Source organism: Stegostoma tigrinum, chromosome 16 (genome assembly GCF_030684315.1).
Source record: "Stegostoma tigrinum isolate sSteTig4 chromosome 16, sSteTig4.hap1, whole genome shotgun sequence".
NCBI classification, from domain to species: Eukaryota; Metazoa; Chordata; class Chondrichthyes; order Orectolobiformes; family Stegostomatidae; genus Stegostoma; species Stegostoma tigrinum.
In genome coordinates, this window is record NC_081369.1 from 9016801 (window position 1) to 9036869 (window position 20069).

The 20069-nt window shown below is 44.7% G+C and overlaps 1 protein-coding gene across 10 annotated transcripts in view; it reads left to right on the top strand.

Annotated features, from left to right (window-relative positions):
- Positions 1-20069, top strand: part of kiaa0895l — a 57247-nt gene that overhangs the window by 20635 nt on the left and 16543 nt on the right. For 7 of the 10 annotated variants that reach the window (XM_059651595.1, XM_048546382.2, XM_048546383.2 and 4 more), the window contains 2 exons: positions 11099-11713; positions 15362-15505. In XM_059651595.1, the coding sequence (XP_059507578.1) occupies positions 11099-11713; positions 15362-15505 (759 nt within the window). Of the gene's footprint in view, positions 1-158; positions 254-11098; positions 11714-15361; positions 15506-20069 lie in introns of those variants that run through there. The other 3 variants (XM_048546386.2, XM_048546385.2, XM_048546378.2) reach the window with 2 other exon arrangements.

Here is a 20069-nt window from a genome sequence, read left to right on the forward strand (position 1 = left end):
TTCAGTGGCAGTTAAGAGGGGTTGACATGACAGGAGCCGGCGATAGAAGGGCCCAGAGCAGCTGGAGGAGACACAGACCAGGGAAATAGTGCAAGATTGATAGGACAGTCGAAATTGTAAGAGTGAGAGAGATTTAATTCGGGCGTGAGAGCAGCACCAATGGGCTCATCCTGACAATCTCTGAATTTGTGTATGATGTGCAGGAGATCACTGTCTGCAGGATCTGCCACGCTCCAGACCGGAGGAAATCATGGTAGGCAGGCCGATATAATAGATCCGTTTACCCGCAGGGGAGGGCGCCCGGGCTACAACAAAAGCTGGGATGGAAGAATGTTGGAGAAATCGCATTAGAACCGCTGATATTCGAATGCTGGCGCCGTAAATGCAGGAAATAACGGAAGGTGGTTGGCTGAATGCAAAGTTTGGTTGGGGCAGAAGATTTCTTCTTGCGGCTCCCTCCTCCCATCCCACTATCTACCAACCAAAATACTCCGATTGCGTGAGCAGGCCGTCAGCATTTCAAAGTGTCAGAACATAGGTATGAAGAGCAAGGGTGGACGAGATTTCTGTTTAAAAATCAGGCTGTCGCCCAATTTAAAACACACACTGGGTGGTAGAATCTTGAGTCCTTGAATAAGGCGGAGGTAGATTTTTGTTAAGGCACAGAAGGATATCAGAATAAGCGGGAATATATATTGAGTGTTTTGTACTTTGCTCCACTTTCTTGCCTGGTCTTTCTATCCCTTAGAATCCCGACATTGTGGAAGGAGGCCATTCAGCCCCTTGATGCTACACCCACCCTCTGAAGAGCACACCACCCGGACCCATCCCATAATCTATCCCTGTAACCCTGCATTTCCCACAGCCAATCCACCTTGTCTGCACATCCCTGGACACTGTGGGCAATGCAGTTCTCCTAATCGGCACATCCTTGGACTGGGGGATGAAACCACAGCACCTGGAGGAAACCCATGCAGACACAGAGAGAATGTACAAACTCCACACAGACAGTCAGAATTTTGAGGTAGCAGTGCTAGCTGCTGTGTTGCATGTTCTTTGAAAGCCCAATGATCTGTTTATTTCAGCTCTAAATATAATCAATAATCCACAACCCCTGGAGTAAAGATTCCCAAAGATCCCAGCCCCTTGACTGAAGAAATTCTCCTCATCTCAGTCCTAAATATTTGGCCCCTCATTCTCAAACTTATTCTGGATTCCCTAACTGGGCAACAACATCTCAGTATCTAAGTGCCTTCATCATCATGAAAATTTCTGTGAGATCACCTGTCCATTCTTCTAAACTCACACCAAGGGGCAAATTCCGAATACTCTGACCAATCTTTCAATCCAGTTGTAATTTTAAAACAAAAGTGTGATTTGTGTTGCAAATGGCTGGCCATACTTGCATTCTGGTTTTTCAGTTGCTTGAACAGATGCACACATGACTGTCTGGACATCAGCTGTTACAATTTTTAAGCATTTGGAAATTGACATAATTATATGCAATTTGTCATCTTGTCCACATGCTTAATATATATCTATTTGTGTCCTTGTCAGACTTTCCTTTTCAAACTGTACTTGTAGCATCAGTCGATATATTACTCTCTGCCTCTTTGGATAAGTCACTAATATTGTCACAACTATACCACATGTGCCCATAAAGTGGTCATAATCTGTGAATTATTGTTGCTAATTTAGTCACCTTTTCATTTTGTAAGAGTTCCAATTTAAAACCCACCAACAGCAACGCTTTAGTCTTTAAAAATGATCAAAGGTCACTTTATTACACAACTACCACTGAATGGTACTAAGTAAAAACCGATCCATTTATTCACTCTTAAGGAGGTACAAAGATTAAAAGTAGGTCTGTATAAAAGTTGCTTGTAAAGGTGAACGTAAGATCAGCCTATTATCATTGCAAGCCGGGTTTGATAGAAGATTTCCCTCTCCAAGTTGAAAGGGTTGCAAATTTGAGGTCAGAATTCAGCAGCTCAATATCTTCTGTATTTGAACAGGTTTCCGTCAGAGGCTCTGGGTGGGAGAGAATACTTCTTTTAGTTTGCCTCAAAGGCATCCAGATTGGTAGACTATTTCAGTACAGTAGATCTTAGGTGGTTTGTGATTTCCTATCTTCCCACCCAAGCCCCTTTCTCTCTGATATTACCCTTTGCGTTCTTCTTGGAGTTCTGACAAAATGGTATCTCACGTATGATTGTCTTTATCACAACCAAGGCAAAATGCCTGCTAAGTTAACCTTCATAGTGTTGTTCCATAAAACAAAGTTAGTTACACTGCAGAGATAGTAAGCACTGCAGATGCTGGAGTCAGAGATAACACAGCGTGGAGCTGGAGAAACACAGCAGGCCAGACAGAATCAGAGGAACAGAAAAGCTGATGTTTCGCATCAGAAAGGTCTTCATTTTCTGAAGCATGGTCCCGACCTGAAACGTCAACTTTCCTGTTCTTCTGATGCTGCCTGGCCTGCTGTGTTCCGTCAGCTCCACACTGTGTTAATTACACTGTAGTTCCCACATGTGTATAAATACTTTTAAGACTAAACATGTACCATATTATAATAGAATATGATACAATGTTAACTCAGTGAAACTCACAGATAAGAAAGTGTGAAGCTGGATGAACACAGCAGGCCAAGCATCATCTCAGGAGCATAAAAGCTGACATTTTGGGCTTAGACCCTTCATCAGAGAGGGGGATGGGGAGAGGGTTCTGAAATAAATAGGGAGAGAGGGGGAGGCGGACCGAAGATGGATAGAGGAGAAGATAGGTAGCGAGGAGAGTATAGGTGGGGACATAGGGAGAGGACAGGTCAGTCCGGGGAGGACGGACAGGTCAAGAGGGCGGGATGAGGTTAGTTGGTAGGAAATGGAGGTGCGGCTTGAGGTGGGAGGATGGGATAGGTGAGAGGTAGATCAGGTTAGGGAGGTGGGGATGAGCTTCTTCCTGTCCCGCAGGCCCAACCAGTCCCCCTCCACCGACACCGTCATCCGCCTAGCCGAACTCATCCTCACCCTCAACAACTTCTCTTTCAATTCCTCCCACTTCCTACAGACAAAGGGGGTGGCCATGGGTACCCGCATGGGCCCAAGCTATGCCTGCCTCTTTGTGGGTTACGTGGAACAATCCCTCTTCTGTACGTACACTGGCCCTAAACCCCACCACTTCCTCTGTTACATTGATGACTGTATCGGCGATGCCTCATGCTCCCAAGAGGAGCTCAAACAGTTCAACCACTTCACCAACACCTTCCACCCCGACCTCACGTTCACCTGGGCCATCTCCAACAAATCCCCCACCATCCTGGATCTTTCAGTCTCCATCTCAGGCAACCAGCTAGCAACTATGTCCATTTCAAGCCCACCAACTCCCACAGCTACCCAGAATACACCTCCTCCCACCCGCCCTCCTGCAAAAATTCCATCCCTATTCCCAATCCCTTTGCCTCCGCCGCATCTGCTCCCAGCATGAGGCATTCCACTTCCACACATCCCAGATGTCCGCGTTCCTCAAAGACCGCAACTCCCCCCCCCACCGCACCCCCCCCACCCCACCTGCAGTGTTCGAGAACGCCCTAGACCATGTCTCCTGCATTTCCCGCAACACATCCCTCACACCCCGCCCCTGCAATAACCGCCCAAAGAGGATCCCCCTAGTCCGCACATACCACCCCACCAACCTCCGGACACAATGCATCATCCTCCAACACTTCCGTCAACTACAATCCGACCCCACCACCCTGGACAGTTTTGCATCCCCACCCTTGTCTGCCTTCCGGAGAGACCACTCTCTCCGCGACTCCCTTGTCCGGTCCATACTCCCCTCCAACCCCACCACACCCGGCACCTTCCCCTGCAACCGCAGGAAGTGCTACACTTGCCCCCACACCTCCTCCCTCACCCCCATCCCAGGCCCCAAGATGACTTTCCACATCAAGCAGATGTTCACCTGCACATCCGCCAATGTGGTATACTGTATCCACTGTGCCCGGTGTGGCTTCCCCTACATTGGGGAAACCAAGCGGAGGCTTGGGGACTGCTTTGCAGCACACCTCCGCTCGGTTCACAATAAACAACTGCACCTCCCAGTCGCAAACCATTTTAACTCCCCCTCCCATTCCCCAGACGACATGTTCATCCTGGGCCTCCTGCAGTGCCACAATGATGCCACCCGAAGGTTGCAGGAACAGCAACTCATATTCCACTTGGGAACCCTGCAGCCCAATGGTATCAATGTGGACTTCACAAGCTTCAAAATCACCCCCTCCCCCACTGCATTCCAAAACAAGCCCAGCTTGTCCTCTCATCCCACTGCATCACAAAACCAGCCCAGCTCATCCCCACCTCCCTAACCTGTTCTTCCTCTCACCTAGCCCCTCCTCCCACCTCAAGCCGCATCTCCATTTCCTACCTACTAACCTCATCCCGCCCCCTTGACCTGTCTGTCCTCCCCGGACTGACCTATCCCTTCCCCACCTCCCCACCTATACTCTCCTGTCCACCTATCTTCTCCTCTATCCATCTTCAGTCCGCCTCCCCCCTCTCCCTATTTATTTCAGGATCCTCTCCCCATCCCCCTTTTCTGATGAAAGGTCTAGGACCGAAACGTCAGCTTTTGTGCTCCTGAGATGCTGCTTGGCCTGCTGTGTTCATCCAACTTCACACTTTGTTATCTCAGATTCTCCAGCATCTGCAGTTCCCATTATCTCGGTGAAACTCACAGATTCCCCAACTGTCAAATATGGTTCAGTGGCAGCATTCTCAGCTCATGAGACAGAAGTTGTGGGGTTAAATCCAACCCTCCAGATTTGAGTACATAACCCTGGGTGTCACTTGAAGGAACATTGCACCACTAGAATTGCAAACCTTTGGATGAAAGGTGAAACCTCTGTGTTGGATGCAAAAGATACTGGGGTGCTATTCAAAGAAGAGCAGGAGAGTTCTCAGCTCCCCTGGTCTCCGTTTCTCCCTCATTCGATACCAAACACACTGGAAATGGAGAGGTAATGGGAACTGCAGATGCTGGAGAATCCAAGATAGCAAAGTGTGGGGCTGGATGAACACAGCAGGCCAAGCAGCATCTCATGAGCACAAAAGCTGACGTTTCGGGCCTCGACCCTTCATCAGAGAGGGGGATGGGGAGAGGGAATTGGAATAAATAGGGAGAGAGGGGGAGGCGGACTGAAATGGAGATTTTTTTTAATCATTATGGGGAGATGGGCATCGCTGGCTGGACAGCACTAGTTCTCTGCCTGTAGTTGCCCTTGAATGGAGTGGCTTGGTAGACCATTTCAGAGGGAAGTTGAAAGTCAAGCATATTGCTGTCAGTCTAGAGTCACATGTAGACCAGACCAGGTGAGGTGGGAAATGTCCTTCCTTGAAGGACAGTAGTGAGCCAGATGAGGTTTTCCAACAATTGACATTGGTTTCATGGTCATCAGTAGATTCTTAAATTCAAATTTTTTGAAAATTAAATTCACATTTCAAAACATGCCGTTGGCCAGATTATGAACCTGGATCCCTGGGACATTAGCTAGAGTTTCTGTATTAATCGTATAGTGATAATGCCCTGAGGCCATCACCTCCAAGGATTGAGGCTGTTAGCAAGTTTTGAGAAGATTTGTAGCTCAGGTTGAGGTTCTGGATGTGAGTTTGCTCGCTGAGCTGGAAGGTTAGTTTTCTGACGTTTCGTCACCATTCTAGGTAACATCATCAGTGAGCCTCCGACGAAGCGCTGGTGTTATGTCCCGCTTTCTATTTATCTGGTTAGGTTTCCTTGGGTTGGTGATGTCATTTCCTGTTCTTTTTCTCAGGGGATGGTAGATTGGCTCCAAGTCAATGTGTTTGTTGATGGAATTCCAGTTGGAATGCCATGCTTCTAGGAACTCTCGTGCATGTCTCTGTTTGGCTTGTCCTAGGATGGATGTGTTGTCCCAATCAAAGTGGTGTCCTTCCTTATCTGTATGTAAGGATACGAGTGATAGTGGGTCATGTCGTTTTGTGGCTAGCTGATGTTCATGTATCCTGGTGGCTAGCCTGCTGCCAGTTTGTCCAATGTAGTGTTCGTCACAGTTCTTGCAAGTATTTTGTAGATGACGTTCGTTTTGCTTGTTGTCTGTATAGGGTCTTTTAAGTTCATTAGCTGCTGTTTTAGTGTGTTGGTGGGTCTGTGGGCTACCCTGATGCCAAGAGGTCTGAGTAGTCTGGCAGTCATTTCGGAAATGTCTTTGATGTAGGGGAGAGTGGTTATGAGGCTGTGTGGAATTCAGTAGAACCATGAGAACAAGATCAAATTTAATGGAGCGTAAATGATAACAGAACCTTCTTTATGAGGTTGAAAATGATGTATTGTGTTTGAGATGATGACGAGGCACTAGAAAAGCAGAAGATTATTTATAGTAGCTGCCATAAGCAAGGCTTCCATTGTCAGATGGATCAACTTTAAAAGGAATTTTGAAAAACACATCAGACTTGATCTTTCTCAAGCAGGGCATCTTGCAGCATATGGAGTTACTGATTTTTCTTTTTTAATAATTATAGTTATTGAAGCCGTTTCTGGCCATTATATACAAGTAATGAAGAGCAGGATATTATAAATTGTCAAACGTACTTCTGATGCTTTGAAGGAATGGTGTGTTTATGGGCTGAGTACCAATCACCATTAGGTTCTGCATCAAAAATAATTGTCTACTCATTCTCCTGCCTCTGTACTTCACACAAAGCCAGTTACGTTTTACAAATGAAGTCAGCAGCTTTGTGTTCTGCTAACGGGTGGCATAGTGGCTCAGTGGTTAGCACTGCAGCCTCACAGTGCCAGGGACCCGGGTTCAATTCCAGCCTCGGGTAACTGTCTGTGCGGAGTTTGCACATTCTCCCCATGTCTGTGTGGGTTTCCTGCAGGTGCTCCGGTTTCCTCCCACAGTCCAAAGATGTGCAGGCTAGGTGGATTGGCCATGCTAAAATTGTCCGTAGTGTTCAGGGGTGCGTGGGTTATAGGGGGATGGGTCTGGGTGGGATGCTTCAAGGGGCGGTGTGGACCTGCTGGGCTGAAGGGCCCGTTTCCACACTGTAGGGAATCTAAACTAATCTAATCTATCTATACCTTCAACCCTGTTACTTCTGTCTCTCTACGTTCCTTGTCCTGGAATTGTTTTCTTTTTTGATGGAATTAATTGACAGCTTTTGATAAGCGTTTCCTTCCTGTATTCTGCATGGTGTAGTTTGGGGAAAAAAATTCTCCAGTATTCAGTGTGCAGCTTAAAGACTAATTTAAACTTTCATGTCATTCAATGTTTTCTTAGCAACAGTTCCCCCTTAGTGGCCTTAAAGGCACACATTGTGCAGCATATTGTCTTCATTATACAGTCTATAGTACAATGCACAGCGAGAATCCTATATCTGTCCATTTTCGTGGTCACCAACAAACAGAGAGAAGACCTGGAGTGAATTGCAGCAAAAACTTTACCTATTGACTGGGGAAATAACTGAGCAAAACTGAGTAATGAGCAAAGAGGGGCAGGAACTCCCGAAATATGTTCATTTCTGGTCTCTCTGCTATAGGAAAGATGTTGTGAAACTGGAAAGGGTTCAGAAAGGATCTACAAGGATGTTGCTGTGATTGGAGGGTTTGAGTTATAGGGAGAAGCTGAATAGAGGCTGAGGCTATTTTCCCTGGAGCATAGGAGGGTGAAGGGTGACTTTAGAGAGGTTTATGAAATTATGAGGAGCATGGATAGGATGAATCGCCAAGACCTTTTTACCCAAGATGGGGGAGTCCAAAACTAGAGGGCATAGATTTAAGATGAGAGGGGAAAGATTTAAAAAGGAACTAAGGGGCAAATGGAGTATATTTCGGTGGGGTGCATTTTGGACACAGTGGTCATTTTGTTGTTAGGTAGCGTAGCTATGGAAAGTACAAATGTGGAAATATTCAGCTGGGAGGAAGGTGAGTTTCATTGGATTGGAAAGGGATCTGGACTGAAATTGAAAATGATCAGGTTATGCAGTAAGTGAGCAGTAAGGTGGCCTTCAAAGAGGATCAGATTGTGAGTACATGAATTTAGGATGTCAAGGCCTTAAAGTGGGAGCAGAAGACATCAATTAGCATGCAATTGGGGATCTGCAGTCACTGGAGAAACTGGTCTCCTTGCAACAGAGAAGGTTAAACAGAAATCTGCTCGATGTGATCACATTGATGAAGTAAATAAGGAGAAACAATTTCCAGTGGCAGGTGTGTCACTAACCAGACGACATAGAATTCAGGTATACAAAAGAACACAAGGTAACAGGAAAGAGCAATGAAGATAAAGAAGTTCTTTGGTATGATTTGGAAAAAAAATTGGGTAGTTTATTCACAGCATGAAAATGGACGTGATCGGCAAATTTGGTTGTCTTTTGTGCTGCGTTATTTCAAAATTCAATGAAATTAAAGAAAAAGATAATTCAAATTGCAACAATAAAGTGGGAAGTGATAGTCTAGCGGTGTTATCGCTGGGTTATTCACCCAGAGATCCAGGTAAAAATGTTCTGGGAACCTGTGTTGAAATCTCATTACGGCAGGTGGTGAGATTTGAATTCAACAACAAATCTGGAATTAAGAACCTAATGATGACCACGACAACTGTTGCCAGTCATCAGGAAAAGCCCACCTGGTTCCCTAATGTTCTTAAGGGAAGAAAACTGCTATCCTCACCCAGTCTGGCCTGTGTATGACTCCAGGCCCAAAGTAATGTGTTGACTTTTAACTGGCACTTGGGAATTAATGATGGGCAATAAATACTGGCCCAGTCAGCAATGTTCACATCCCCTGAATGAATAACAAACAACAACATATATAGTAGGGAATGCTTTTTATACCTCCCTTTTTTATAAGCTGTTCACTGTTGGGAGTGGATATGATCACATCACAATTTTGTTTAATTAATTTTCAGCCAATTTACTACCAGGTATTTGGTTCATACCTTGACTGCCAAATGAAAATATGGCTTTGTTACTTCCTAGTGGAATTGACTGAAGGCCAAACCATGGTTCCCAGGCAGTCTCACAATTTCGCCTGGGACTCCACAACTCCTCATTGTTGAGCCAACGGAGCTTTTGATAGTTCAATAGCGTAAATTTCAGGAAGTGAGAGGAAATAAAACTCCTAACAGCTGGTGCAGTGTTAAAGCCAGCAGCGAGAAGCCGCCTCCAAATGTAGACTTGTCAGGACAGAAGCAGATTTTAAATTTAGATCACTTGGACTGCAGTCAAATGTAAATCAGCATACCTCTTACTGGAACATGTGTTTTTCTTAACTGGTTTAGTGACTGCATACTGTTTGTGCCACTCTAGATCTCTCCTCTTTCAAGACATTATTTTTGGCCCGCACTTTTGGTCGCCTAACATAATAGTGTCAAATTTTTACATCTAATGTAAAGCACAGAAAAAAGCAGGCCATTTGACTCAACCAGTCCATCCTAGCGTTTCTGTAGCACTTAAATGTTTTCTCTGGAGGTGACAATGGTGCTGTGATAATGTCAGTGGCTTATGCTCTGGGAATACAGGTTCACACCCTACCATATTGGAGCAAATTACTGCCGATGCTGGAACCTGTACTGAAAACAAAAAAGAAAATGCTGGAAATCACAGTGGATCAGGCTGCATCCATGGAGAGAGAGCAAGCCAATGCTTCGAGTCTGGATGACTCTTTATCTAGAGTAACTGGTGGGATTAATGTTCAATTAATGAATAAATCTGGAATTAATAGCCAGTCCAAATGATGATGACCATGATACTACCATTGATTGCTGCCAGAAAACCCATCTGCCTCACTGATATCCTTTTAGAGAAGGAAATCTGCTGTCCTTCTCTGGTCTGGCCTCTGTGTGATTCCAACCTTGCAACAGTGCAGTTGAACTTTAAATGCACTCTGAAATGGACTTGCAAGCTGCTTAATTCAAGGGCAATTAAGGATGGGTAGTAAGTGCTGACTTTGTTCTTGACATGCACGTCCCATGCAAGATTAAAGAGAAAAAAAATGCCCCTGTGAAGGGCCTTGAGCTGTTTTGCTACACCAAAGGTGCTGTATTAATTGTTGTTGTAAAATACAACTCAGCAAAACTCAACCAGGCAAAGGAATTATTTTTCGATAATGTACATTTGTACATGGTGTGAGGGTGTGATCTGCCAATATTTGAAGTACTCTTTGTAGTAATTGGGAGTATGATGCTGCATGAAGACAGAAGGATTGGACCACAATCCACAATGCATTATCCTGCTGGTAAGACAGAGCTGGCCATGATTTGACACGGGGATTGTCTTCTCTTACACTGTAAATTCAGTGAACCTCTGCAGGAAAAGACCATGCAGGACCACTTTCAATCTTTTGTGTCAGTGCTATGGGAAGTTAGCCATCCCCAGAGGATTTCGAGAGTCAACCGTATACATTCCTTTCAAGAAAATGAAGTGTGTTTGTTCTGGAGTTCCCATTTGCTGTCAGTTACAGAATGAAACCTGTGTTGTGCAACTGCTGAAGTAAGGTCAGGGAAGTTAACTGTCTTTCTCTCTTTGCAAATGCCCGCTGAGATTTTTTTTCAGATTTCCAGTGTCAGCGGAATTTTGCTTTTGCAAAAGATAATGAGTTGTCTTGTTTATTTCAAAGTGATCAGGAATGATTTCTGAATCTGAAGCTGAGCCATTTTTGTCAGGCAGTCAATTTCAGCCTCTGAAACAGTGTTACCGATTCCAATCACGCAGTGTTCCCACAGCCATCTTTGCAAGATATTGACCAGTGCAGCCCCTGATTCAGAGTGGCTCAATGACTGTCTGGAGACATACTTGTATTGGCAGGCCATAAAATTCCGATTATAATCTCTGTGGCCCTCAATTAAGATTAATGTGTAATCCAACTCAAGACTTCCTAGCTTGCCAGGCCAACGGAGGAAGCCTTTTATGTGTTTTTAAAATATTTTTAATTTTAATCTTAATTCTAACTCTGTTTAAAACGGTCAGTTCCTTGGGCAGGAAGTGAGGTGTCAAGTTTAAAGTGGCCCATGACTTAATTCCACGGAGGAAGTGATTTCATTTCTTTTCTTCCATTTGTGCAGAAGGGTAGATCGAGGTTAAAGTTTCGCTTCCCAACATACTGCCTCCTGGCCTCGGCGATGGTGCTTGATCCAGCAGCTCAGGCTTTGGCTGGGCCTCAGAAGAGCAAGAGGACAGGCACAGCCAAAGTGCTCAAGAAAGCAGCCGAGCGAAAGAACGGCGAGAAGAACGGGGTCCAGTCACAGAGTAGCCCCGCTGGCCCGCAGGCAGAGGGGCCTGTACGGACTGCGCCGCAGACGTCCGGGACGCTCACTTGCAGTTTGAAGGTTAACCGGGTCCTCGGAGCAGGATCGAGTCCTGTCGGTAATGGACACTGCAGCTGGATGAGGCGGAGCGAAAGCTCCTACAGTGTGAACAGCACAGGTTCCGATTGCCCCAGGACCCGGATCAGGAGCGCCATGTCTCTCCCGCACATAGCCAGGTATAACGCTCGGGAGCCACCGCCTGTTAAAAGCCCCTGCCTCTTGGTGGCGCTGCGACCAACAAACGTTGACAAAGAGAAAGAGCTGTTCTTCCAGTCTAAGTATGCTTACAATCCTCAGTTTGAGTACTCTGAGCCCCTCAGCAGCAGCATCATGAGCAAGTACAGTGTGGCCTCTGACCGCTTCATTGAACAGGTAAGAGCTTCTTCTGAAGTGACTGGACTCCATTACTTCCACAGTTGTCTCTCAGCCCAATCCATGCCCTGTAATTTTGGATTCCCCTACTCTGGCGAAAACAATCTTGTCTATTCACCGTATCCATGCCCCTCATGGTTTTATCAACCTTCATAAGGTCATCCCTCAGCCTCTGATGCTTTCCATGCATTTTAGCTCATTGACAAATGCCGCTGCCCACTCCCTGACTCACACCAGGTCCCATTCATCCTTCGACCTTGATCTCACTCACCCGCATTGACTCCAGGTCTGTCAACATCATAACTTTCAAATACTCAACCTTGTGTTCAATCCCTCCACAATTTTTACCGAGTCATAGAGCTGTACGGCATGGAAACAGACCCTTCAGTGCAACTCTTCCATACCAACCAGATATCCTAAATTAATCTTGTCCCACTTGCTAGCATTTGGCATATATCGCTCTGAACCTTTCCTATTCATGTACACGTCCAGATGCCCTTTAAATGTTGTAATTGTACCAGCCTCCACCACTTCCTCTGGCAGCTCATTCCATACACGCACCACTCTCTGTGTGAAAAAGTTGTCCCTTAGGTCCATTTTAAAACTCCCCTCTCAGCTTTAAACTATGCCCTTCTGTTTTGAACTCCCCTACCCTGGGGAAAGGACCTTAGCTATTCACCCTATCCATGCCCCTCATGATTTAATAAACCTCTATACGGTCACCTCTGACAGTCCAGGGAGAACAGCCCCGGCCCGTTCAGCCTCTTCCTGTAGCTCAAGCCCTCTGACCCTGTCACCCTTCTTGTAAATCTTTTCTGCACCATTTCAAGTTTCACAACATCATTCCTATAGCAAGGAGACCAGAATTGAACGCAGTCTTCCAAAAATGGCCAAACCTGTGTCCTGTACAGCCGCAACATGACATCCCAACTCTTACACTCAATGCACTGACCAGTAAAGGTAAGCATACCAAATGCCTTCTTCAGTGCCCTGTCTACCCATGATTCAACCTTGAATGCACCCAATCTCTGTACCCTCCTCCAGTTCAATCTGATCTTTGATCTTTCCTGAATGTAGATTCTTGTGCGCCTCCAAATTCCACCGCTCCACCATTCAGATTGAGCCAAATTCCCTCCCTAAGCCTTGTCCTGTCTCCTCTTTTAAGACTTTTCTTCCAACCTACCTCTGTTGTTTTACTCACCTGCCTTAATAGAGCTTCGCAAAGCCCTGTTTGTAATTCTGATGAAGACCCAAAACATTAGCTCTGCTTTCTGTCCACAGACTTGCTGAGTTTCTCCAGCTATTCCTATTTTCAGTTTCAGATCTGCAGCAGCTGTAGTCCTTTTCTCGTTTTTCGTTGATCTGGTGAAACACCTTTGAAAGTTTTACTACCTAGGAACAGGATTAGGCCACTCAGCCCATCAAGCCTGCCTTGCCATTCAGTACAATCATAGCTGACAGAGCACTGTAATGCCTTTTATTCCCTCCATTCCGGTAATCCTGTAGGCCACTGTTAGTCAGAAATTTATCAGTTCCTACTTTAAGCATACTCAAAATGTGCTTCCACAGCCCTGTGTAATGGATATTGCAATGCAGGCGCTACATAAATGCATTTCGCTCTTTTGGTGGTGTGCTTTCCATCAGCTGTGTGTGAACTGTGTGAACACCTCAGGAAAACAAAGTCAACAAAAATAATTCTGATGGCAAAGCGGACGTTTAGCACTGTTCGATATCATACTGATCTGTGCAGGTCAAGGAGATACCAGATTCTGTGCTGGTCAGCTGCTTTTAAGCCTTGTTGGGTAATGAGTGGAGGGAATGAGTTTCTGATGTGGTGTTTGCAATTGGGCTGCAGTTTTTTGCAGTTTCTGCCTCGCTGTTGGCTTACATTAGTGGCGCCATCTCTCCACTATCTTGAGATTCATATGGACCTGTCAGTCCGCAATATTAGCATCTGATTCAGTTTGACAATCAATTCCAAGCTGCCGAATGTGGAAAACTTTGTACTGTCAGGAGAATTGTATTCTCTGCCTATAGATAATCATAGGTTGTGTTTAATGGGTTTTGTTTGTCAATTTCAAATCTTTTTGTGCTGCTCTGAAGGCTGAGTGGCTTTGATGGCAGAAAGATTGAAGTTTACCCTGCTGCTGAATAATGCCACATTCAGTCCTTGATCTTTGCCCTGTTCAGAGCACATGACCAGGGTATTGGTGGCACAACTACTAGCGATATCAGTGCCCTTTGCTTTGCCACATAAAGTCCATTAAAAATGACAAATAAACAGCAGAGTCAAAGGGTGTAGACTAAGGAGAGACTTTTTGAACAAAACAATATTACCAAGGTAAATCATTGCATGACCTCAGGATTGAAGAGATGGCCCAGATCTTACATTTAATTCAACTCTGCAATTCTGCATGCATGTGCCTCTGTGTGTTTTATGTCTCCTTACATCCATCTCCATTCTTCCTCTCTTGTATTTTTGTCGACCTCTTACTTTCTCTCTTCCCCCACTTCCGTTCTCAGTCACAGTCTCTGCTTTAGTCTGTATAACCAGGAGGCCACAAAATCATAAAATGTAAGAGAAGAGGTAGGCCATTCTGCCCGTTGAATCTGCTCCACCATTCAGTGAAATCATGACTGATCTGTAGATGCCTCATCTTTCTCTTTTCTTTAGCTGCAGACTCCCAGTTTGCCGTTCGCCTACTATTGGTACAAAGCCTGCAAATTTAGTTACGATGCCTCTCGCTCTTTGTCGTTTCTCCAAAATGTTTGTCTCCTTTTTGTGTCCCTGTGTGTTTGAGAGGGGGGGAACGGGCCTCAGCTTGATGAATGGTCCAAAAGCTGTCATGTCTGCCTGAACAGCGTGGCCTTCCACAAATGCTTTTAAAAAATGTTTAATTTGTTCACAGGATGTGGATGTTGCTGGCTAGGCCCAGCATTTATTGCCTTCCTATGTTCCCATCCCTAATTGCCCATCAGGCTGCAGGAGCCAACCACATTGCTGTGGGTCTGGAGTCACATGTAGGCCAGACCATGAAAGGGTGACAGATTTACTTTCTGGCAAGACATTAGATTTATGGCAATCAACAGTGATGTGGTTGCCATTAAGCCAACTTTACCCAGATTTACTTTTATTGAATTCAAAATTGTTGTTCAAATCTCATGTGGGATTTTAACCCATGTCCCCTGAACATTAGACTGGGATTCTTCATTAATTTACCTTGACAGCATTGCACATGCTCATTCTGTCAAACAGTGGTGCTAGACAGAAATCAAGAAGTGGAAATCTTGGCTGATTTTCTTTGCTTCTGAGTTTGAGAACACCATTAGAGTACTTCCCAGCTCCCCCCCAAGTTCAAATTGATTTCACCTACCTGTCCATGACACTGAGATCTACTAGTTGGCAGTGGTCAGTACCGCACTTTTTCCTTGTGCATATTTACTGAGCTGTAGGTAACCAATATTTAACAGTTTACTGGTGCCTTGTTGGACTCCCATCTTTGGAAGTGCTGAGTAAGAATTCAGGGGTGCTCCACCAGATCAGTACAAACCTGCGTAAGTCTCGAGATGGCAAGCTATTAACTAGGGAAGAGTCTGCAGAAGATGCTGTGCAGTAACCAAAGCACCATTCCCTCATCTTTCTTCCAGGCTGTGCGGATCATGAAGAGTGTGGTGAAGATGTATGGCAGCTACGAGAACTTCGAGGTGGCCACTGGGGGTGCAATGCTGTCAAAGAGTAAAATATGGACCTGTATCAGAAGTTACATGAGGAAGGAGGGATGCTCTGGAGAGGTGAGGGACATGAAACGTTGATGTGTCTGTGTTGTCATGAAATATGCATGTCAGTGCTCAAATATCTGACTGTTTCGTGCGCGCGTGCACGTGTGTGTGTGTGTGTATGTGTGTGTGTGTGTGCGCCTGCGCGCACGCACGCACGTTCTGATGTTTTGTTTCCTCTGAGGCCCACAATTGATTTGCTTTTCCAACCCCCAGTAAATTTGATTCATATTTTGTCGCTGGTGTTTCTCTTCACTGTGATTCCTTCCTCCTTGGCTACGCTATTTCATCATGTAAGGAATTTTAAGAATGATTTTCTGGCTTGTTAGGCTTGCCTAACCTCAGTAGGCCTTGAGAAATTCCCAAATTTACATTGTGCTATTTAGGAATGTGCCAAAGCACTTTGCAACAAATGAAGTAGTTTTGAAGTGTTGTAATATTGGAAACACAGGAATCTGTTTGCTCATTGCAAAATCCCACTAACAGTATGAGGTAACCCCCAGATAATCTCATGATTTCTTATTTCATCTTTTAAATGATTGAAGGATAAATATTGGTCTGAACCTCTTTACCATTATGAAATATTGGTATTGGATCTTTATGAAAGATAGATCTGATGGGTCCTTTGTCTACCAACTCATTTAAAAGGCAGAAGTTATTCAATAGTGCTCCACTTTGGTAACTTTCTCAAATGGATGCAAAAGATCTCTATTTTGAAGAAAAGTGAGCAAGTTTCCCCTGGAATCTCATCCAACATTTAGTCCTTAGCCAACATCCCATTATCACATTATTCTTTGCTTTGAGCCTACCTTTCCGTGTAGACATTGTCTGTCTCCTTTCATATCGCAGCAGTGACTACACTTCAAAAGTGCATCAGTGATTATAAAGCACGTTTGTGAAGGCGCGGGTATATGAAAAGTGTTACATAAAATAAGTTTAAAATACAAAGGCTGAGTTTCTTTCATGTTTATTTTTCCTTTTCCACTGCTCTATTTTTGGACTGTCTGAACTCTTCTTCTTTTTCTTCAGATATTGATTGTGTTTTCTATTGCATTCTGTTCTCTTTTTACATCTGTGTTCCCTTTCTCTATTTTCTCGTTTTCTGCTCTCAGATTAACTTTTCCTTTCAACATATTCCCTTTGTTTCTCTCGTTCATTTGAGCGTTTTCCTATTGTTTCTTTTTGCTCTCTCTATTTATCTCTGGCTCTCCTTTCCTTCCAACTCATTCTATGTTAACTCTCAATTCTCATCTCCTTTTCCTTCTCCTTGCTCCATTCTTGACTTCCTACATTGCAATATTTCTCTTCCAGCCTCTGCTGAATAAGGCATTGTCAATGTAAAGTTGAATCCTGGAGCTCCAGACAAAGGTTCCCAGAGTGCTACACAGATTTCTTTTGCTGGGTAAATGATTGTCTGCTATTGTTGAGTTTCTGAAGCGCGGGGGAGTGTCACAGATGTGACCGCCCCTTCTGGCATCACTAGTAAATGTCGATGTGCCTCGCTGCTGCAGTTCCGGCAATAAAAGTAGGAATCTGACGCCAAGCCTAAATGCTGCAGTTTTCCATCATTCTGATTACAACAAAATCTGCGCAATCTCCTTGCATCCTTTCAAGATCAGAGATATCCCGAGTGCAAGAGAATTTGCACATCTGCACTCTGAGTCTGTCTTTTTCTCAGATCATGTTGCTGAGACTCATTAACCGTTACCTACAGATCGTGCACGACCACTTTTCTGTCACTGGTCTCTTGCCAAGATGGTCGGTAGCTCTGCACCTCTCTAATTTTCGTCTTTGACTGAGTGCCAGGGATTATCCACCAGAGAGCAGGCTGAAGCAGTCAGCCACATTCAAGTCTCATACACCTGGATCTCACTGGTCTGGTTGTGTCTGATTTTTAGGATATTTTGACTGATTTGAACTTATGCTCCATCTAAGGCAGTCTGTACAGATGCAGATCTGCCCTGTGTTTTAATATACTGCTGTTGTCTCACTGAACTCTGTCTGAACCTTGAAATCAAGTAGCAAGTTTCCCTCTCACTGCTAATCCTGGTAAACCTGTTCTAGCCAGGATGCGTAATTGTTTTGCAATGTTTTAAAGTGGAGTGAACTGAACAAGTCTAACTAACTGATTGGGTTACAACAAAGTCCATGTATTATATATACATCATTGTTTAAGGCACTGCCAATCTTCTCACTGATGTTGGGCCCTGAGTCGGAGATTCGTGTTTCCAGTTTCTGCATTGACTGTGATCTAGTACATATTCTTTTCTTTAATTGTAACCTGTACAGTTTGCAATCGCATAACACACTCTGTCTGAGATCGTTACTGAGACCCAACACCACCTCCCTTGACCGTATACCCACTAACTTCATCAACCAGATTTCATTCCCGATTGTAAAAGTTACCTGGTGTAAGCAACCTTGTTCTTCTACCCTCTCAAATATGCTGTAGTCACCCATTTCAAACAAAGACACTTGTTCCAGTCCCCTTATAACCTGGAGTCCTATCTCCAACACTACTTCCTGCCCCAATTCTGGATGTGTTGTTACCTTCCCTTATATTTCCTGGAATTCCATGTTGGTATCCCTCCATCAGCTTTCCGTCCATCGCTTACCAAATCGCCAATGTGTGATTATGGCACAAGTCCCTTTTGACCTGCCTGCAGACTTTGATATGGCTGACCAAACTATTCTCCTCCAACACCTCCTTTCTGTCATCCGTCAGGATGGGACTGCTCTTTCAATCAGCTCCAGTTGGACACAGTGGCTCAGTGGTTAGCACTGCTGACTTGCAGCTCTGGGGACCCGGGTTTGATTCCCCTCTCAGGTGACTGTCTGTGTGGAGTTTGCACATTCTCCCCGTGTCTGCATGGATTTCCTCCCACAGTTCAAATGTATGCAGGTTAGGTGATCGGCTATGCTAAATTGCCTTGTGGTGTCCATGGAATGTGTCGATTAGATCGATTAGCCATGGAAAATGCGGGGTTACATGGATCGATTATCTGCATTCCTTTAAATTTGGCTAGTTGAGTATCATCAACTTTTCACTGTTCCAACAGATGGTGGCTGTACCATCAGTTGCTGATCATCTCCTCTCCCCTATTTTATGAAGCTCCTTAAAACATTTGTCTTTGAGTAACTTTTCGGTTATTTTCCGTCATGTGGAATCTCTGGTCAAGAGGAAGAAGAAGGCTCATGTTAGGATGAGATGTGAAGGCTCAGTTAGGGCACTTGAGGGCTACGAGGTAGCCAGGAAAGACCTAAAGAGAGAGGTCAGAAGAGCCAGGAGGAGACATGAGAAGTTGTTGGCGGATAGGATCAGGGTAAACCCTAAGGCTTTCTATAGGTATTTAAGGAATAAAAGAATGATTAAAGTAAGATTAGGCCCAATCAAAGATAGTAGTGGTAAGTTGTGTGTGGAGTCAGATGAGATAGGGGAAGCATTAAATGAATATTTTTCAACAGTATTCACTCTAGATGTGAATGTTGTCGAGGAAAATACTGAGATACAGGCTACTAGACTAGGTGGGATTGAGGTTCACACGGAAGAGGTATTAGAAATCCTTCAGAAGGTGAAGATAGATAAGTCCCCTGGGCTGGATGGGATTTATCCTCAGATTCTCTGGGAAGCCAGGGAGGAGCTTGCCGAGCCTTTGGCATTGATCTTTAACTCGTCATTGTCTACAGGAATAGTGCCAGATGACTGGAGGATAGCAAATGTGGTTCCCCTGTTCAAGAAGGGGAGTAGAGACAACCCTGGTAATTATAGACCAGTGAGCCTTACCTCAGTTGTTGGTCAAGTGTTGGAAAAGGTTATGAGGGATAGGATTTATAATCATCTAGAAAAGAATAAATTGATTAGGGATAGTCAGCACGGTTTTGTGAAGGGAAGGTCGTGCCTCACAAACCTTATTGAGTTCTTTGAGAAGGTGACCAAACAGGTAGATGAGAGTAAACCGGTTGATGTGGTGTATATGGATTTCAGCAAGGCATTCGATAAGGTTCCCCACAATAGGCTATTGTACAAAATGCGGAGGAATGGAATTGTGGGAGACATAGCAGTTTGGATCGGAAATTGGCTTGCTGAAAGAAGACAGAGGGTGGTAGTTGATGGGAAATGTTCATCCTGGAGACCAGTTACTAGTGGTGTACCGCAAGGGTCGGTGTTGGGTCCACTGCTGTTTGTCATTTTTATAAATGACTTGAATGAGGGCGTAGAAAGATATGTTAGTAAATTTGCAGACGACACTAAGGTCGGTGGAGTTGTGGATAGTGACGAAGGATGCTGTAGGTTGCAGAGAGACATAGATAAGCTGCAGAGCTGGGCTGAGAGGTGGCAAATGGAGTTTAATGCAGACAAGTGTGAGGTGATGCACTTTGGTAGGAATAACCGGAAGGCAAAGTACAGGGCTAATGGTAAGATTCTTAGCAGTATAGATGAGCAGAGAGATCTCGGTGTCCATGTACACAGATCCTTGAAAGTTGCCACCCAGGTTGACAGGGCTGTTAAGAAGGCATACAGTGTTTTAGCTTTTATTAATAGAGGGATCGAGTTCCGGAACCAAGAGGTTATGGTGAA